This window comes from Musa acuminata, chromosome BXJ1-5 (genome assembly GCF_036884655.1).
Source record: "Musa acuminata AAA Group cultivar baxijiao chromosome BXJ1-5, Cavendish_Baxijiao_AAA, whole genome shotgun sequence".
NCBI lineage: Eukaryota > Viridiplantae > Streptophyta > Magnoliopsida > Zingiberales > Musaceae > Musa > Musa acuminata.
Genome location: NC_088331.1, coordinates 790001 through 807506, shown reverse-complemented (window position 1 = coordinate 807506; position 17506 = coordinate 790001). Strand labels below are relative to the sequence as shown.

The 17506-nt window shown below is 35.3% G+C and overlaps 2 protein-coding genes and 1 long non-coding RNA gene across 4 annotated transcripts in view; 1 reads left to right on the top strand and 2 right to left on the bottom strand.

The window, feature by feature from the left end:
* Positions 1–5545: 5545 nt before the first annotated feature.
* On the bottom strand, positions 5546–7157 carry LOC135674886 (uncharacterized). The gene has a single exon (XM_065185136.1). It carries the CDS (start codon positions 6151–6153, stop codon positions 5782–5784), a length of 372 nt encoding a protein of 123 aa, XP_065041208.1. The 5' UTR covers positions 6154–7157; the 3' UTR covers positions 5546–5781.
* Positions 7158–8018: 861 nt separating this feature from the next.
* LOC135672869 (uncharacterized) lies at positions 8019–9027 on the top strand. Of its 2 annotated transcripts, none has more exons than XR_010513132.1 (2): positions 8019–8387; positions 8575–9027. It is a non-coding gene; the product is annotated as an uncharacterized LOC135672869 (long non-coding RNA). The 2 variants fall into 2 exon arrangements; XR_010513133.1 differs by having other exon boundaries at positions 8528–9027.
* A 542-nt stretch (positions 9028–9569) lies between these two features.
* LOC103983755 (MLO-like protein 1) overlaps positions 9570–17506 on the bottom strand; it is a 9700-nt gene continuing 1763 nt past the window's right edge. Inside the window, exons 4-14 of the mRNA XM_009401027.3 lie at positions 16930–17046; positions 16802–16856; positions 16562–16653; positions 14118–14192; positions 13841–13929; positions 13637–13686; positions 12566–12606; positions 10569–10778; positions 10310–10377; positions 10165–10225; positions 9570–10090 (exon numbers count right to left, since the gene is read on the bottom strand). Coding sequence (XP_009399302.2) covers positions 9878–10090; positions 10165–10225; positions 10310–10377; positions 10569–10778; positions 12566–12606; positions 13637–13686; positions 13841–13929; positions 14118–14192; positions 16562–16653; positions 16802–16856; positions 16930–17046 — 1071 coding nt within the window. The 3' untranslated portion in view covers positions 9570–9877. The remainder of the gene's footprint in view (positions 10091–10164; positions 10226–10309; positions 10378–10568; positions 10779–12565; positions 12607–13636; positions 13687–13840; positions 13930–14117; positions 14193–16561; positions 16654–16801; positions 16857–16929; positions 17047–17506) is intronic.

Genomic DNA, 17506 nt, shown 5'->3' with positions numbered 1-17506 from the left:
TATATATATATATATATAATGCAATAAAACTTAAGAATTATACATCTCCACACCGAAACATAAAATGAAAAGAAATAAAAAAGTTTGTTTTTTTTTTTTGTATAAGGATCACTTTCAACGTTGGTAGACAATTATGTCTGAGAAATGATTTTGCGATCTTGTACATCAAAGAAAGAAATGCACACCAAATTACGGTGACTTACAAGTTTCAGATCCTTATTGGCTTTCGATCGCAAATGGTCTCTTCTGGTCGAGTTATAGTGTTTTTTTTTTCTGGAGGTCATATGTTGACATCCAAAGGAAATAGCAACTTAAATCATGTTGGATTTCTTTTAGACCTTACTATCTATCTTTCTTTGGACGTTGTGTGGCTTTAATAGAGACAATGTTAGTGCTAATCCTTCATTCTTATCGTGCAATCTTGTGGCTTACACGAATGAAAATTCGGACCTTAAAAACATGTCTGTGGAAATGCTCAGATTGGTATGTGTTATCAATATAGAGAGTTAGTTTAACTTAAAATTTTGTGCTTGATGGCTCATTCAAGGTTATCAATATAGAGATAGAGTTCTTTTAACTTCAATTTTGTGCTTGATGGCTTATTTACGTTGAATTCACAACCATTTTGGAGAAAATAATAAAAAAAATATTATTGGAAATGTTTTTCTAAAGTTGAGGAAAAAAAATAATTTTTTTTGGGTGTTCTAAGTTACACACACAGTTTTTTTAACAGCATTATATTGGTTTTAATCCAATTTAAATACAGTATAACCTCATTAAAAAAAAATCATGTAGCTTAAGTCTTACTTTTTTTTTTTTTTATAGAAAAATTAAAATTTAAAAAATAATTGAAAATGGCTTAGAAAGTCTAAATGATATATATATTTATTTATTTTAAAAAATAAAATAGCTATTGTAACTCATCTAAAGCTCTTAAAAAAAAAAAAAAATCAAATTTATGCATTTTTTTTTCATTTTTGCTCAGTGAATTTATGATTGTTTTGAAACAAAAAACTTGTTCATTATCATGAGAGAAGGGTTTTTTAAGTTTGAACAAAAATTGGAAACTATTTTTTTTAGAATAGCTTTGAAATGGCTACCATAAGTCTAAATAATCATCTTTTAAATTTTTTTCTAAAAATTATCAAGTATTTAGAATAACTTTGAAATGGCTAACATAGGTCTAAATGATCATCTTTTTTTTTTTAAGGTATCGAAATAGGCATTTTAATTAATTTTTTCCTTAAAAATTTGAATTTATTTTGTTTATCTAGTTTTATCAAATGCAAGTTAAATTTACAACTACTTTGGCCAAAAAATCACTTTAATATTATCTTAATTTCTCAAAATTAAGATGCATTACAATTATTCCTTGTCAGACGGCTGTCATTTAGATACACTAAAATATTATTATATATCAAAACATTAAAATCATTGTGTTAATTTATATATCAAGCTTTAGTTTCTGTGAAAATTTTTTATTCTAACAAATTTGAGGTTTATGGATAACTATTGACATGAGAGGGGCATATGTGGATGACCATTATATTTGGAAGAATATATATGCTATATTAAAATTTATAATGGTAATTGTGCTATTTCCAAAAGATACAAAAACTACTAAAAATGGAGAAAGAAGAAAAATTATTCTCATCAAGAGAAATTAAAAAATGATGTTGGAAATTGTAACTTTTGGCTTAAACTTAGTGAATATTTGGGTCTCTTCAACTAAAACTCCCACTGGGGAATCGTTGTAGAAGATGAATTGGATGGAGAAAATATTTCATAGAGAAAATGACCTTTAATACAATAAAAAAAAAATGGAATCAATTTAGACTCACAAAACAGCTTCATTCATCACTGGTGGAGAGATCTTAGTCCAAACCTTTGACTTGCACTAGATGAACATCAATAATCACTCATAATCTCTTATGAGGGACAAAAATGATTCTTGCGAATCACATGAGATTGAGAAAAAAGTGTTTTAAGATAATGATACATTTCTCTCTCAAGTGTCAAGTTGTTCACATGCACATAAATCCTTGTCAACTGGTGGATCAGTGTGAAGAGAACATAGTGGGCTTATGTCAGTACATATGAAACAACAGTAGCGACTCTTTATTTCCATGCAAAGACAAACCCACCATTTATTTCTACGAGCTTATTTGGAGAGATCTAATTGTGACCTCACAAAGCTTGGCGTAGAGTAGTAAGATAAAACCAAGGAGGCGAAGACAAGAACTTGGCAAATGACACGGACAAAGATCGGATGTCATCAAGTCACATCAGAGAGATGGTAGGAAAAGGAAGAATAGAGAGGGAAAAAGAGAGAGAGAGAGAGAGAGAGAAGAGAGGGGGATGATGAGACATGTCAGGTCAAAAGAGAAGGGTGAAAAGAATCCATCTGTCCTCCACCATTGTTGAGCTTCCATCTTTTAGACATCCCCTTGCCTTTCTTTTTCCTCGGAATGGTGACCCACTCGTACTATGTTTTGTCCCGATCACCCATGTCGTATGTCCTCATTCCCCCTTCTTCCTATGTATCTATACAACACAGGTCTTTTTCATCTCTCTCTCTCTCTCTCTCACATCAAAGTACAACAAGCACTTGATTATCACATTAACTGGCCAAGGCCAACATTTGGACCTGCAATATTTAATTTCTTCTTCTTTTTTTTTTTGTGCTCAGGGATAAATCTTGTCATTTGATCCGCATCATTATCTTCTTTTCATTAGCTGCAAATAGTATGTGCCAGGATAAATTTTCTCATATTTAAGTAGGCATCCTCATCTTGTATTAAGTAACTGATGTTTGATCTCCAATTTATCTGCAATATTATATATATATATATATATATATATATGTAGATTTTATATGGATTATAATTTGTAGGTTCTATATACTGAATTTTCTACTTCTTAATTGTATCCAATAAATAAATAATTACACTTATATTTTTCATATCTCTAAACACAAAAAAGTTATCATACATACATTTCAATACTCACACATTTTCCTTGTATATTTTCTATGGCTTCTTCTTTCATAGTTCCATCAAATTCTTCCATGTCCATTCATTGTATTGTGGAATCTCTTTAAGCTTTCCTCTCATGCATGCAAGGAAGCCAAGCAAGTCCTTTCAGAGCTCCACTACAATCCTATCGACTTGTTTATTGGTTGGCATATTTCCTATCAAATTATTTTCCTTTTCTTTTCTTTGTTGGGTTGGATGAAGAAAAACAAATCTCCACAAACTCATATTACACTCTTAATTTTCTCTTCAAAGTAATTAAACACAGCCATATACATCCAATTCTTTTCCGTAACACAAGGATAAAAAGTACACATCCAAACCCTATTGTTCTCTCAGCTGTCTCCCGCCACTGTGTTGGCCTCCTCGTAAGGATGTCTATAGAGCAAACTGCAAGTTCTACGCTTCATAGCCACTCACACACACAGGTCTCCATCAAGGTCAATGCATCGTGATAGGGCCCCGACAAACAGCGCAGGCTCGATGTGTCCTTCCGCATGCAAAGAGCGCATTTATCCTTCAGGCAATCATCTCAGTGCTCGTCGCTGGGGAGGTAAGTCTATGGCGAGGAACAGGCGTGTGTTGCGAGGTAGCTGGCTTTCTACCAAGATGACAAGATGTACCGAAGACTCTCAACACCTGATGCGATTAGAATATTCCTGTGTCTTATCCTCTCATAGATATCTGCCGACTTCAGCATGTTCCAAGGCATTTCATGTTGGATTCTGCAGATGATGTAGCTTTTGGCGTTGGAGATTTGTCGATGTGGACATAAAATACAGAGAGAGAGAGAGAGAGAGAGAGAGATCGTCTTATAAAATAGGAATAAGGAGAGTATGATGACATCTATCACAAAAGAATACAAAGCCATAAAGGAATGTCCTAATCCAACGTCGCAACCAATCTTGTAATTGAATCTACTTTGACTCGTTGGAATTTGCCAATACCTTTTCTTTCAGAAAACGAAACAAGAGGAACAAGAGACAAAACCTCACATTTCTTAGGGTTTTAGTCCCGCAGGTGCTTAAGATCATCTTGTACAGTGACTACAGGAACTAAGAACAGGTTGAATCGATGATATGAGATCGGTAACCATCATCTTTGGCGGTGTCGGATGAGTCCTTCGCTTGCTTGGTTGGCAAGCTGGTGATCCCATGGGATGTTGAGGTTTAATACCGCCATCCACCACACGACAACCTTCCATTATATTTGTTCCTTTCCACGGAATGTTGTCGCTTCCCAATGTATAATAATCAGATTTGTTCTATGTAGAGAACAGAATCAGAATCAGAACTATTCTTCTTTGGACTTATCTTGGCACATCTCCTTCCAACTTCATAGATCTGGTCAAGCCAAAGGACTAAATAATGACAACACTATTGAAAGTATCTGCAGAAATCAGATTCATTTTTGCATGCAGATGCAGAAGTTGCGGTCTTCCATGGAGGAGGAAGTCGACAGGAACCAAAAGAAGAGGTAAAGGATATTTCATGATGCTTTTTTTTATGTATTGTTTATGATAGGGGTTTTGATTAAACCATCATAGATCTAAACAATTTGATAAAAGAATTTATAGAATACTGGTAAAGATTTTTAATTGGATTATCATAAATCCCAAAAGCTTATTTATTATTTCTTAGATTATGAGAACATCTAAAAAATACTTTTTTATTATTTCCTTGTACAGAAATTTGCTGCATCATTGCTGGTAAGTACTACAACACCTCATTCATAAAGCAAATTTACTGTTATTATCTCTCTCTACATTTGACTAAAATTCTATTATGTAAATGACAATGTATGATAACATATTAATTATTCAAAGAATATAATGTAACAATTATAAGAATAAAATTACACAGAAAATTGCAGCATATTTTGTTCTAAGCTACACCTCATTCCTTGTATCTTGAACTTGACCACTGTTCATATTTTTCTTAACATATTTTGCCCACTCAATCTTTCAAAATGAGTACATGTTAGGTTTTCAGTCAATCAAATTGATGTAGCTGGAATCTTTTGTTGTTATTTATTGTCCTTTTTATATTTTATTTCTCTCATATCTGTGATAATTTAGATAATTAATTATTTGTTTTATGTATTTAGCATAAATTTATTATTATTATTTTTTTTGTATCCAAAAGACATCATTTGTTAAGATATATATATGATCTCTTGGAAGTTTGAGTTAAAAAATACATATGACAAACTCATTATTTTTTGGGATCTAAATTATTGTTTTAATGCATAAAAATATTGAAAAACAAGGAACCAAAAAATGAATTGCAATGTGCTCACAATTGGAGATAAATAATAAGGCAGATCAGAATGACAATTATTGATTGTGTGCATCGAAAGATTGCTGCATGATGTAATCACATCACGGAGTCCACACAGCATATAATCTTCGAAAAACCTTCGTAATTTTTATATCGATTCATATATCACATCATTAGTACCACAAACGATGCAATACAAAGGATTCAAACTTACATGATTCGTAGTAACACAATCATATGAAGAACACGATTTCTTGTTGTTTTTGAGGAGTTTGGCGGAAAAAGAACAATGTGCTCACAATTTCCATTGATCCATCCCAAGTAAACATCCATGGAAGAACTCATGGCTTCCATAAACATAATACAGCAAAACAGCTGTTACGACCATTAAGAAAAGATTGAAAGGAGGAGAAGAAAAAAGGAAGCTTTTTGATGCAGAGAGCAGCTGCATCGAAGGCCGCCGTCTCAGTTCACGACTCCGCCGCCCCTGCTGGGGCGTCCGGCCGCCGTTCCGACTGCTTGGCCTGCGTCGCCGCTGCGGACGGGGACGGCAGGCTTCCCCCGGTCGCGTTGGCGCTCGGCCGCCGCGGCTGGGGCGGCGCCTCCAGTCTCCCGTCGATGCAGGAGGCGCACTTCCGCTCGACCCACCCTTCCAAGTCGTAGTGCCCGTACCCCATTATGGTCCGGCCGGAGCAGAGCCGGCCCAGGATGCCTGCGATCACTCCCAGCACGGCGATCGCCGCCAGCACGGCGATCACCGGCCCGACGGACCCGCCGTGGGATCGATACGCGTACACCGGCGGCGGCGGCAGCTGCTGCTGCTGCTGGAACGGGAACGACATCAACCCCAAAGAAACCCGATCTTTGACGGCTGAGCAGGGCAAGAACACAAAAAGATCAGATCTTTGGAACGAAAACCCCCGAAAGATGGGATTTTTGGCAGATTCTCGACACGAACAAAGCTCGGAAAGGCGAGAAAAGATCCCGCTCGTGGATCTTGACGATCAAAAACCTAAAAAATCTCTCCTTTTCTTTGCTGCTCCGTGAAGCTCGACTGAGCTGTTTGAGCTCCAAGGAACAGCGCAACCCCACTCCAAGCTTCCTCAAATCATTCCCCAAGGTCCCTGGGGGAGATTTGGAGCCCAAGAGGCAGAGGCGAGAGCGGAAAGGAGAGGGTTTTGGCAGCGAGGTGGGGGCGTCTGCAGCTTTGTCTGCAAGAAGAAAGGGGTCGTAGTACTTGGTGGGAGATCGATCCCAGATGGTTCGGATGCTCGACGCGTGTCGCGGCGGACGGCTGATCCGGTCATTACGGCAGGTTTAAAGATGGTGCAATGGACGAGTGCCTTCCTTGTTGCTTCTACTGCCTGAAAGAACAGTCACAAGCCATGGCTACTTCCACTGCAGCAGAGCACATTCCCAAGCCATGGCTTCTTGCTGAGGCACCTCCCGTGATCTTCACAACCCCACTGCAGGGGGAAGATTTGCCTCTCTGTGAGCAGCACGGGTGGTGGCGATGGCGATGGAGATGGAGATGGAGATGGAGATGGAGTTGGAGGTGGTGGTGTTTGCTTTTTGCTTGGCCCAAGGTGTGCATGTGACGATGGTGCTACTAGCCATGGCCATGTACCAAGTACTTGATGCACTGCACACGCTTCGTTGGAGAAGAAAACCTGTACTGCTTGCTTTGCATGTTGTGCTGATTACAGTCTGTAACATTACGAGATGAGTGCCTGTTTGATCAATGGGTCAATCTGGTGATCACAGAACAGTATACAATGGTGGTCACCATGGGAGCAGGAGGAACCTTTTGCCGTGGACATGCATCGTCGAGTGGCGAGCAGATGGTGGCGTTAGTACAATAACAAGATGGCCTTTTTGCGACTTAATAGATCGGAGTTCGTGTTTCGAAAACAATCTTAATAGATCAGAGTTCCGTTTGAGAATATAATTTATATTTTTAATATATATTTAAAAAAATTGAGATGAATGTAAAATTTATTTTTAATATTTTGATAAAAATAGATAAAAAATTATATTTTAAATATATATTTACATAAGTCTTATTTGATAAAATTATATTTGAATAATTAACTGAATATTATATCATAAAACTACTTGATAATGGTGTCTCAAAATCCCAAATAAAATCAAAATTGATCTAATATTGGACAAGGTATATTGTACTGTATATTAAAAAAAAATCTTAAGAAAGATAAAAGATTATTATTTGATGATGGTATAATCATATCTAAGGGTATCGGATGATATACACCTTATACAATATATATCGTATGTTTGATTTACTATGATTTGCGATAAATTATTGGATCAATAAATATCATTCGTAACGAACGATATTGTAAACCTCGATCGAACATCTTATCTGATAATAAAAACTTGATATTTAAAAAAAATTAAATGTATAATTTTTTGGTCTAAGGAATTATGTATGATCATGTGGATGATGACTTCTTGGGCCCTGGCTTCTGGAGATGATTGGCTATCCTCAGCATAGTCTCCTCAAAGGTCCTCAAGATGGAAGCATCCCAGTAGGAAAAGAAAGTTGATGGCAGCCATGGCCAGGGGGGAGTCACCTTGAGCACATTGAGATCAATCTTATCTCTTTCCTAAGAGAACAGAAAACTTTGCTCACCAGGTTCAGAGTAAGCTCAAATTATTGTACTTACATGCAATGTATCCACTTCAGATGTCTCGACTGCACCTTATCCTCATCCTCTCAATCATCAAAGTAACCCAAAGAAACTAAAGGATATAATTGAAGCTGTTTCCCTTCATTGTATAAATCCCCCACACAGCACAAAAACCAGAGAGTCCAACAAAGTGGCTGATAAATGAGACAACCAATCCATTCCAGCATCATTCAAAGCATGCAGCATCTTTCCATTCTAGATTTCGAACCAACATGTAACAAATAGAGACATCACTACTATAAATGCTTTGGAGAGCACTGATGCTGTTATCTTTTCTCTTCCTTAATGTTTCTAGTTCAAGTTTGAAGGCAAAGGATGATCAAAGAAGTCTCTGCTGATATACCAAAGAATAGGAAAGCACACAGGTACTGCTTTTCTTCTATGGTGTTCATTTTGGTTCTTCTGATGTACTTGATTTTGTTTATTTTTTGCACATGATAAGTTATCTAAAGTTCGAAATTGTAATCGTATTCGGTCACCATCTAATAGTTTCAACTGTTGACAGGATGAGGTTAAGTTTCATGCCAATGCTTGATGTTCTTCTTATTTCAGTTCTGCAATTTGAATTCGTGGAAGGTGCCTCGTGAGATTTCTCATTGGAAATGCATCCCTGATCATTGTTACAGAAGACTCTGAGTTGCTATCGGTACCTGCGAGCTAAGCAAGATTACTGTGGTGCCGAGTGGAGAGAAGAAGCTTCAGGAGTGTGTGAGTGAGTGACATGGATGGCAAACGCAAGATGATTCGATCACAGGGGAGTAGCTGGAATGCTTTTGTCTCGAGCTATTTCAGCGCCAAATCATTTCTGATGCTTTTATCGGTCATGACGTCGTTGATTTTTCTTCCTCTTGTTCTACCTCCAATGCCTCCACCTCCATTGTCGTTGCTGTTAGTTCCTATAGGTATATTTCTTGTACTACTGATCTTGGCTTTCATGCCACCCTCTGGTGTTCAAAGCATCACCTCCTCTTGCTTATAAAAAAGTCGGAACCGAGTTTTGTTTCAGCTTCAAATGACTTTATGATCGGATAGCAATTTCTTTCAGCAGTGTTCTGAGTGGTTGTAGACATCATTTACATGCTTATGGTTCATAGATCAGGAAGCTTCAACCTCTTAAGACATTTTTGTGACTCAAGTAGTTTCCACATGGCATCAGATGTTGATTCCAACTTGCATGATCGATCATTTTGCACAGTTTGTTCAACTCGATGAACTATTGATCTCTGCTTGAAGCATATTAAACAGGTATTTGGAACACCTTTTCCCCCAAAGAATGTGTTCTTCAAACACAAATATCATGCTATAAATCTCTGCTGTAGATTGCCATAAATTGGGCCACAAGAAGCCATCTGGATAGCAATTCTGCACCTCCATTTCCTCAAACTACTCAAATATTGTTCTTGGATTAAGACAGACACAATTTGATTTAGAAATAAACATCCAAGACAGACTTCATTGGATCATAATGGAAATTTCAATTTGTCTTTCATATTCAAGATGGAAAGAAGTTTGCAACACACATTCTTCCCACCATTCATGAGAAAGTCTTGAAGAAAACCCTCAAATTAATGTATTAATTTGGAATTAGGTCCAAGTTGAGGCAACTTTCTACCTCCCTCGATCACAAAAGCGATACATACATGAACATGCAAAAATTCAAACACGAACTTTGGTGTTCCACTCACGTAAGTAATAGTATATATGAGTGCATATATAATCTCTGAGAGAAAGCTAGAGGATTGGGAAACGATCTGACATCTGATCTCGGGGACACTTCCATGTTGGCAACACAATCTCTAGCTAGTAAATTGAAGTTGACGAGGTGGTTCGATTAGATGTATCTGCTCTCCATTGTTCATGTCTTTTTTCCTTGTTCCATCATCAATTCTGACTGCATAATGAGCTTTGTCATCTCCATTGTCTTCGGAGATTCATTTCGGCCATTGCTTGAACCTCCAAGCTCATTGTCCTCCTTGAGACTTAACCGCTTCTTTGCCTTCTGAGCCCAGTCCACAAGGCCCCCTCTCACGTTGTCATCGAATACAGTTTTCTTGAAGTGAGTCCCCATCTTAATCAAAAGGAGAAGTTAGTGCCAGCAACAAAAGAATTTTCTAAGAACAACTGCTCAAGGATCATTGTTACCTGGGTGACAATGGCATAGAGCGGTAGTGTGCTGTAGCTGCAGAGAAGCTGAACAATGATTCTACAGGGCACAGAACCATGTGGCTTAAGAACAAAAACTGAATTGGGTATTCAAAACAAAATATAAGGAGAAGATGATGGCTACCCAATCACGAGCCTCGGGACAGCAAAACCAAAGTGATCGGTGATGCAGGAATCGAGACCATATGGAGTCTGCATAAAATATCAATCTATTAGAAACTTAATTGGGTTTTAGTTACTGCAAAGGAATGAGCTAAATCCTAAGGAGAATCATCCATGATCGAGCGAACCGTAGATAAGAATATAGTCAAAAGTAGAGTGCTTAAGTTGAGGTGTAGAGAGCAGAAATCTAAATACGAAATTTAATTTTCTAAGCAGCTTACAAATAGCCAGAAGATAAATGCGATGTCAAAGGCATTCTGGAACAAGATCAAATGGATCAAGAAAAGGAGAATCCTGGGTCGGTGAAACCAGAAGTAATCATCTGATGGCATAACGATCAAATCTCCTCCAATTGCAAAATACTTTTCAGCAACGTTATGAGCTATCTCAGTAATGACATGCTCCAATTTAGTTCCAACAGAAAGAAGAAGCTGCAAGAACGAAAATAAGGCAAGATCAATTCATTGCTTCATGACATTTAAGAACACAATGACAACCAAGACCCAACATTGGCAGGAATCTCGTGCACTGATTATGCCCTTTATGACATTTGAGAACACAATGACAACCAAGACCCAGGTCACACAGATATGGTGCCACCATGATGTATAAATGATGAGTATATTTTATTTATGAGCTGGTTTAAGGCTTCATACATCATGGTATAGCCTCAATAAGAGAAGTGTCAGCTTCACTAATTTATTACAAAGTCTAGAGTGAAAGAAAAAGGAAGATAGCAAATCTTTATCTTTGCTATGGAACTTGGAACTGACCAAGCACTTGACAATCTCTGAGCTTTATGGATAATGTACAGAAGTATATCTTACAGTCTTTGGGTTTGGATTTCGAGTCCACATCAAGCTCATGCAAAAATTTGAAAACTGACACATGTGCTTATTGTTTGATCATGCCAATTAGTATTTCCCCCCTACATTTGTGCCTACAGTATAAAAAAGAATAAGTTAATTCAACCATGACAGGAACCCTAGATGTGGCAGTCTCAGGACAAATACCTAAAGTTTCTCCTAAACCAATGGTCAGATTAGACATTTCATATGCTTTCCTCAGAAGAACCATATAAGCAGTGGAAAATAGATCAAACCTAAAGACCACATACAATTTTCAAATATAACTGATATTTAGAGAATCATTTGTGTAATTGTACCAAGAACAAAATTTCACACAAGTTATAACAATAACAATAAAACCGTAACTTCCAACTATTTAGGGTCAACTACATGAAGCTTTTGCTACCATTGAAATCTATAAAAATCATATGTTAGTTTAAGTTAAGAGTACCTAATCTTTATCTATAGTTTCTATTAAAGTCTTTTTAGGCCTTTCTCTACCTCTTTCCGTACCATTAACATTAAGCATTTCATATCTTTTGACTATCACATCCGGACGTCTCTTAAGCACATGCCCATATCATCTTAAACGATTTTCTCTCATTTTATCCTATATCAAGATGATACCTAGTTGTTCATGAATAAAAGTATTTCTTTTCCTATCTTTCATGGTAACTCTATACATCCATCTCAACATTCTCATCTCGGACAATACAAATTTTTTGTATATATTGTTTCTTAACTGTCCAATAATCAAATCCATAAAGCATTGTTGGTCTAACAATTATCTTATAAAATTTTTCTTTTAATCTCAAAGGTATCTGATGATCACACAAAACTCATGATGCCCTCATCATTTTAACAATCCTGATTTTACTCTATGAATAATATCTTCATCGATTTCTCTATCTTGTTGAATAATAGATCCAAGATATCTAAAGCCTTAAAGAAATTTCTTATCCGTTCAAATTAACTATATTATCTCGTTTATTTATAGAATTACTAAAATTGCATCTCCTATATTCAGTTTTAGTCCTACTTAATCTAAAACCTTTAGTTTCTAGGGATTGCCTCCATAGCTTAAGTTTATAATTAATTCCACTTAGGCATCCAAATGAAATTTTAGCTGCAAGATGGGGCAGTGAGCTTCTTTATAGTTTATTCATGTAAAAGTCACAATTCTTTAACATTTGTCAATAACAAACTAAGCATGATAAGTTTTATCAACATGGACATCACTTCTGCTGCTAGAGAACAGTTTCCCCACAGATGACAGATTTCTGGTAGCCAAAGGACCATGTACCTTCAGAGTAAGACTACTGCTCACTGTTTATACGGCATCTCTTAGCTGATTACATAGGGATACTTACAATCAGAGGAACGAATGCTATCCAGAAGTACGTGTGCCAACCTGCAGAGGAAGAAATAGTATTAAAGACACTACCATGCAGAAGCACCCATCTGAAAGATAAAATAATTTGAATGAGCAATAAAGGGGCAATAGTCAAAGTGCTAGAAGTCGTGTCTCTAATAGGAAAAGATGTCACCATTGGGGGAGAGTAATTTAGAGTTTTTAGACTTCCATAGACAAGTAACAAAGTGTACATGGTTACCTCATTTTGCAAATCTTTCATAATTATATGAAACTTAGTACACAAAATAGGGTGAACCACAGAACCACAGTAATGTTTCTTCTCTGCTTCCTAAGTGTCATTGGTTCAAGTTCCATAAACAACATTCGCTTATGAGGCAAAGCTGTATATGTTGATCACTACCTCATGCACAAAGATAGCCCATTTAAACATGACACATTAATAACAAATGCCTTTTAGTAGGCTTCCTATTTGATAATATTCTTTTCTGATTACACTTGATAAGCAAACAAATGACTACTCTGAATTTATTTGAAAACCATCATGGACAAGGCGTTGTGGTTCCAATGAAACTGATTTATCCAATTGTACAGTATATATAAACATTTATTTCTTTAGCTACAATTAGCAACAGAGCTGAAACATGAAAAAGGAAACATAAATGCCTGATATCTATGACAAAAAATTTGAAATGGTTAAAATGAACCAAACCAGTTTGTCTTATTTTGTAAGGTCGATAACTAAATTTAAACATCTACAGATGTCCATTTGTCCAACAAATACTCTTCTTTTTTTTATTCACAATATAGAAATGGAATACTGCAACTATGTTGGAAAAGCAGCAGATATATCCAAACAAGCTTTTTCCTTTGGCATAAAAATTATTCTACTGATTCTAGTATCCTATATCAATTGAATAAAGAAAAATGAATTTACCATGTGGAAATACAGAACTTTTACAAAAATTCACACAATATATAACTCCAATTTCTTGGTTTAACAAATAAATTGAAAACATGAAAATATATGATATCGATGGCCTGTGAAAGATTTGAGATAACAGCTTACCATTGATATTCAGCAACAAGAAAATGATCACATAAGCCCAAAGATGCCAACTGAAGAAAGACGGTAAAATGTGAGGACTAGGGTGACTAACAATAAATGTCATACTGTATCATTGTGTAATACGATAAATTTAAGTTGTTAAATCTGATTAGTGACTCCATTTAAAGACTTAAGCACATATAGATTTTCTAAGAGTGTCATTACCTTATACCAACAACTTTCTTGAAATCAGATTCAAATGCTCGGATCATATACTTGTGGAAGTCAAATTTTGGGTGTCCCTTGCAATGAGTCTACAGTAGAAGTATTTGAATCTTAGGTAACAAAACATATGAATCCAAAATCAGATTTGACTATTGACTTTCCATGAAAAGTTTTGATATGCAAAATAATTATAGAATCAAGGAAGAAAACTAAATTTCAGGGAAAAAAGGTAAAAAACAAGCAAAAAAATTGTTTTGATCTCGAGAACATTGCTTACCATGATGAAGATAAGTCTTAAAGTGACGTAGTCTGATTTTGTCACAGACAAAAAGAATTGTTTGAAAAACGAATGCTGAAGAAAGCAAAAGAAGTACCAGTTAGTGTAGGTTCTTAGGTATCTTATCATGTTAATTGACAGTAGATTTTAGAAAGAGTCAACAAAGATGCTTAAACAAATACAAATACTAAAATGATATTCCTTGACATGTACATATTCAGTTGAACAATATTTTTGTTGTCTGCCAGAATTTTTAAAAGAAAACAAAAGCCCATATGTATGCATAATCAAAGTTCTTCATTTCGCCTGGACCAGTTCAAAATGGGCAGTATGCACAGGTCCGAGGGTGGACCAGTATGTGGACCGCCCCTGTGTTGGACAGTCCAATCCGGTCCAATAAAAAAAATAAAAAAACAAAACTTAAACTAAGTTTTTTCCTTCCTCTTCATCCTTCCTCCTCTTCTCCACTGCATGTTCCTCTTCTCCTTCTCATTCTTCGTCTTCAAAACATTAATACATACAGGTGTACCATGTATCACTGCACCGATACCAACCGATACATACCTGGCCTATGACTAGTATCGGTCCGGTACACGATAGAGCATCCTTGTGCATAATTAAGAATGCAGGGAACACTGAGAGCTTGAAACTAAGATTTAGAAAATGAGTACCTTGATCTAAATATATGATTCCATTTGAAAACATAATTTCCCCCAGAAAATTGATTAATAACCACAAACAGTAATGTATTGTGGATATATACCAAACCTCTTAAGATATTGCAATTTCCAGACTTTGACGCATGTTGTTTTTGTCATAGTTGTTTCCGTAGATTTTGCAACCATTCAAGAAAAAACCAAGTTTTATTGCCACAGGTACCATATTATTTTAAAATAGCAGGAAATTGTCTTGTAGCTTATTCTGACTATTAATTTAAGTTGCTATTTACAACATATATTTTCAAATAACTTAAAAGGAAGAGAAATGTAGGACAGTCAAGCCAACTCCAAGTGTCCAACCAGTTGTATACATGAGGATTCATATTGATAATGATGATATAATGTAGAAGAAAGAGAGATGGATAGAGAGAGATATCTCAAAGTATTTCATTGTTTTCTAAATAAAAGTCAACATTTTTCTTAAGCATGCCAGTCATAATTGCTCTGAGAGGATATTGCAGCAGAAGCACAACCTAGATTATTAGATGAGTACTTGTTTGTCCAATGGAGTTGAATACCAGTATTACTAACCTTCAAAGTTGACACTTGATGACTGTTACGAACCCCTATTACCAACTCATGGTTCAGACAATTTAAATGAAAGTATGAATAGGTGCTCCAAACAAAGCATTGGAAATCCAACTTTCCAATGCACACAATGAAATAAGGTGAAAGTATCTAAAAATTTCATGCACATGCAATAACCAAATCATAACAGCTGGGTGTTTTTTTTATGGATGCATTTGTGAACACATTTAAAATGTACATTGAGGGCTCAATGCATATTACCCTTTAATGCATATTTCAGATGTGAATTTGTGTTTGGTAAATGCTTTCAAATCACATTTGGTCTGGATGTTGCAAATGCTCGTATACTTATGTTACCTTAATGTAGCATTGGCATTTCAGCATTTGTAGGATGTTAATATAATTTTTTAAATTCCTAATGTACACTATAATATTATCTAAAATTACAATATTGTCAATATGATTTATATCTTTTATAAAGTAAAATTTTATTTATTTATTTCAAAAGATTATTTTGCATTCATTTATATGATTATATTTTTATTTATTATATATCTGGGCCATACAAAATATTTTCTTTGATTACATATATATATATATATATATACTTATTAATTAAAACAAAATGTATTTATTTTTTAATAAATATTTAAAATATTAGAAGGGTAAATTTATCATATAATATCCAATTTACTTTTAAAATATAATTTTACCAAATAACACTTATGTCAACATACATTTAAAATGCAGTTTTCATCTATTATTTACCAAACACTTAAGACATTCCACAATTGTACATTTGCTCAAGCTCCCTTCTCTAAATGCATATTAAAAATGTAAATATGTTCCCAAACACAGCTTTTGTTCGTTTCCATTTTTATGCAACTCTGATTTAAATAAAACTGGTAGTTGTTTACTTCAGTTTCTATGTAGAAATTATTGCTAAAATGAAATCAGGAAAAAATAGTGACACACATAACGCTGCAGTTTCAGTAAGTTCAATCAATAATGAGTTTTATTTACATCTTACAGAATCAGATTCATGCTAGGTTTTCAATCCAAGTAAGACCTTGCCTTTATTACTATGCAACAGCCCATCCTCTGAAATTCACTGGAAATTTCTTGTTTGACCAAGTCTTGAGGCTAGTATAAACTTGTGTTAATGCAGTGAAATTTCTAATTCTGTTAATCACTTACCAACCAAGTTACATCTACTGAATCTCTTTCAATGGTCTTAACACGCTCCATGATAAACTGAAACTGATGTAGATGCGCATTGTTTGTTGGGGCTGCACATAGTATATTGATTGCATCAGCATAATTTAGGATAAATAAAAGGATTTTAGTGAAAAAATGATGGATCTTTAGCTCCATTAATGATAATAATTGGTCTGAGACAATCATCCCAGGTACTAAGTTTCATAATTGCATTCGTACCAACTCCTCTAATTTCTTGCTGGATTGAATCCTCCCAGTGCTTCCACTGACTTATCTGATTAATTAAAGAGAAGGTTTAGTACTAGGTAGCATGTCTATTTAATAAGCAAAACAATGTGATTATTTACCTTTGCTCCACCCAAAAGCACAATGAATGCACTAAAAAGAACATGAGTGACTGCAAGGACAAATATGAAGATATGCAATTGATGTATTGCCTCAACAGACAACAATGGGACTTCACCCTGTACAAAAAGAACAAGAGATAAGAAAAATTAGAAAAATAATCTGCTATAACAAAACAAAAATACCAATTCCACTTAAAATTCAAGAGCCAATTTGAAAGCAATCTGTCTGCCATCGGCCAAAACTGTCCTCAAAAGATTAAAGTATAGGATTAACAAGTTAAAATTTTCAAACTACTATTACTCACTTCAAAACCAGAAAGTTGAATATGCCCTTTGATTATGTCAGATATGCTTCCAGGTGCATGGAAACAGTAACGATGGAATTAGATTTATCAAACAAGTTTCTCTAACTGCACAACTTCGAAGCAGGTCTATACCATCCACTTAAGATTGAAGGCAGGTACTACCTTTCATTTGAACATTTATGAATTCAAATAATTGTATTATAATGTTGCCTCAAATGGTATACTTATTTGCTCAGGATTTTTCTAGCATTTTTTTCCCAAAAAGAAATCAT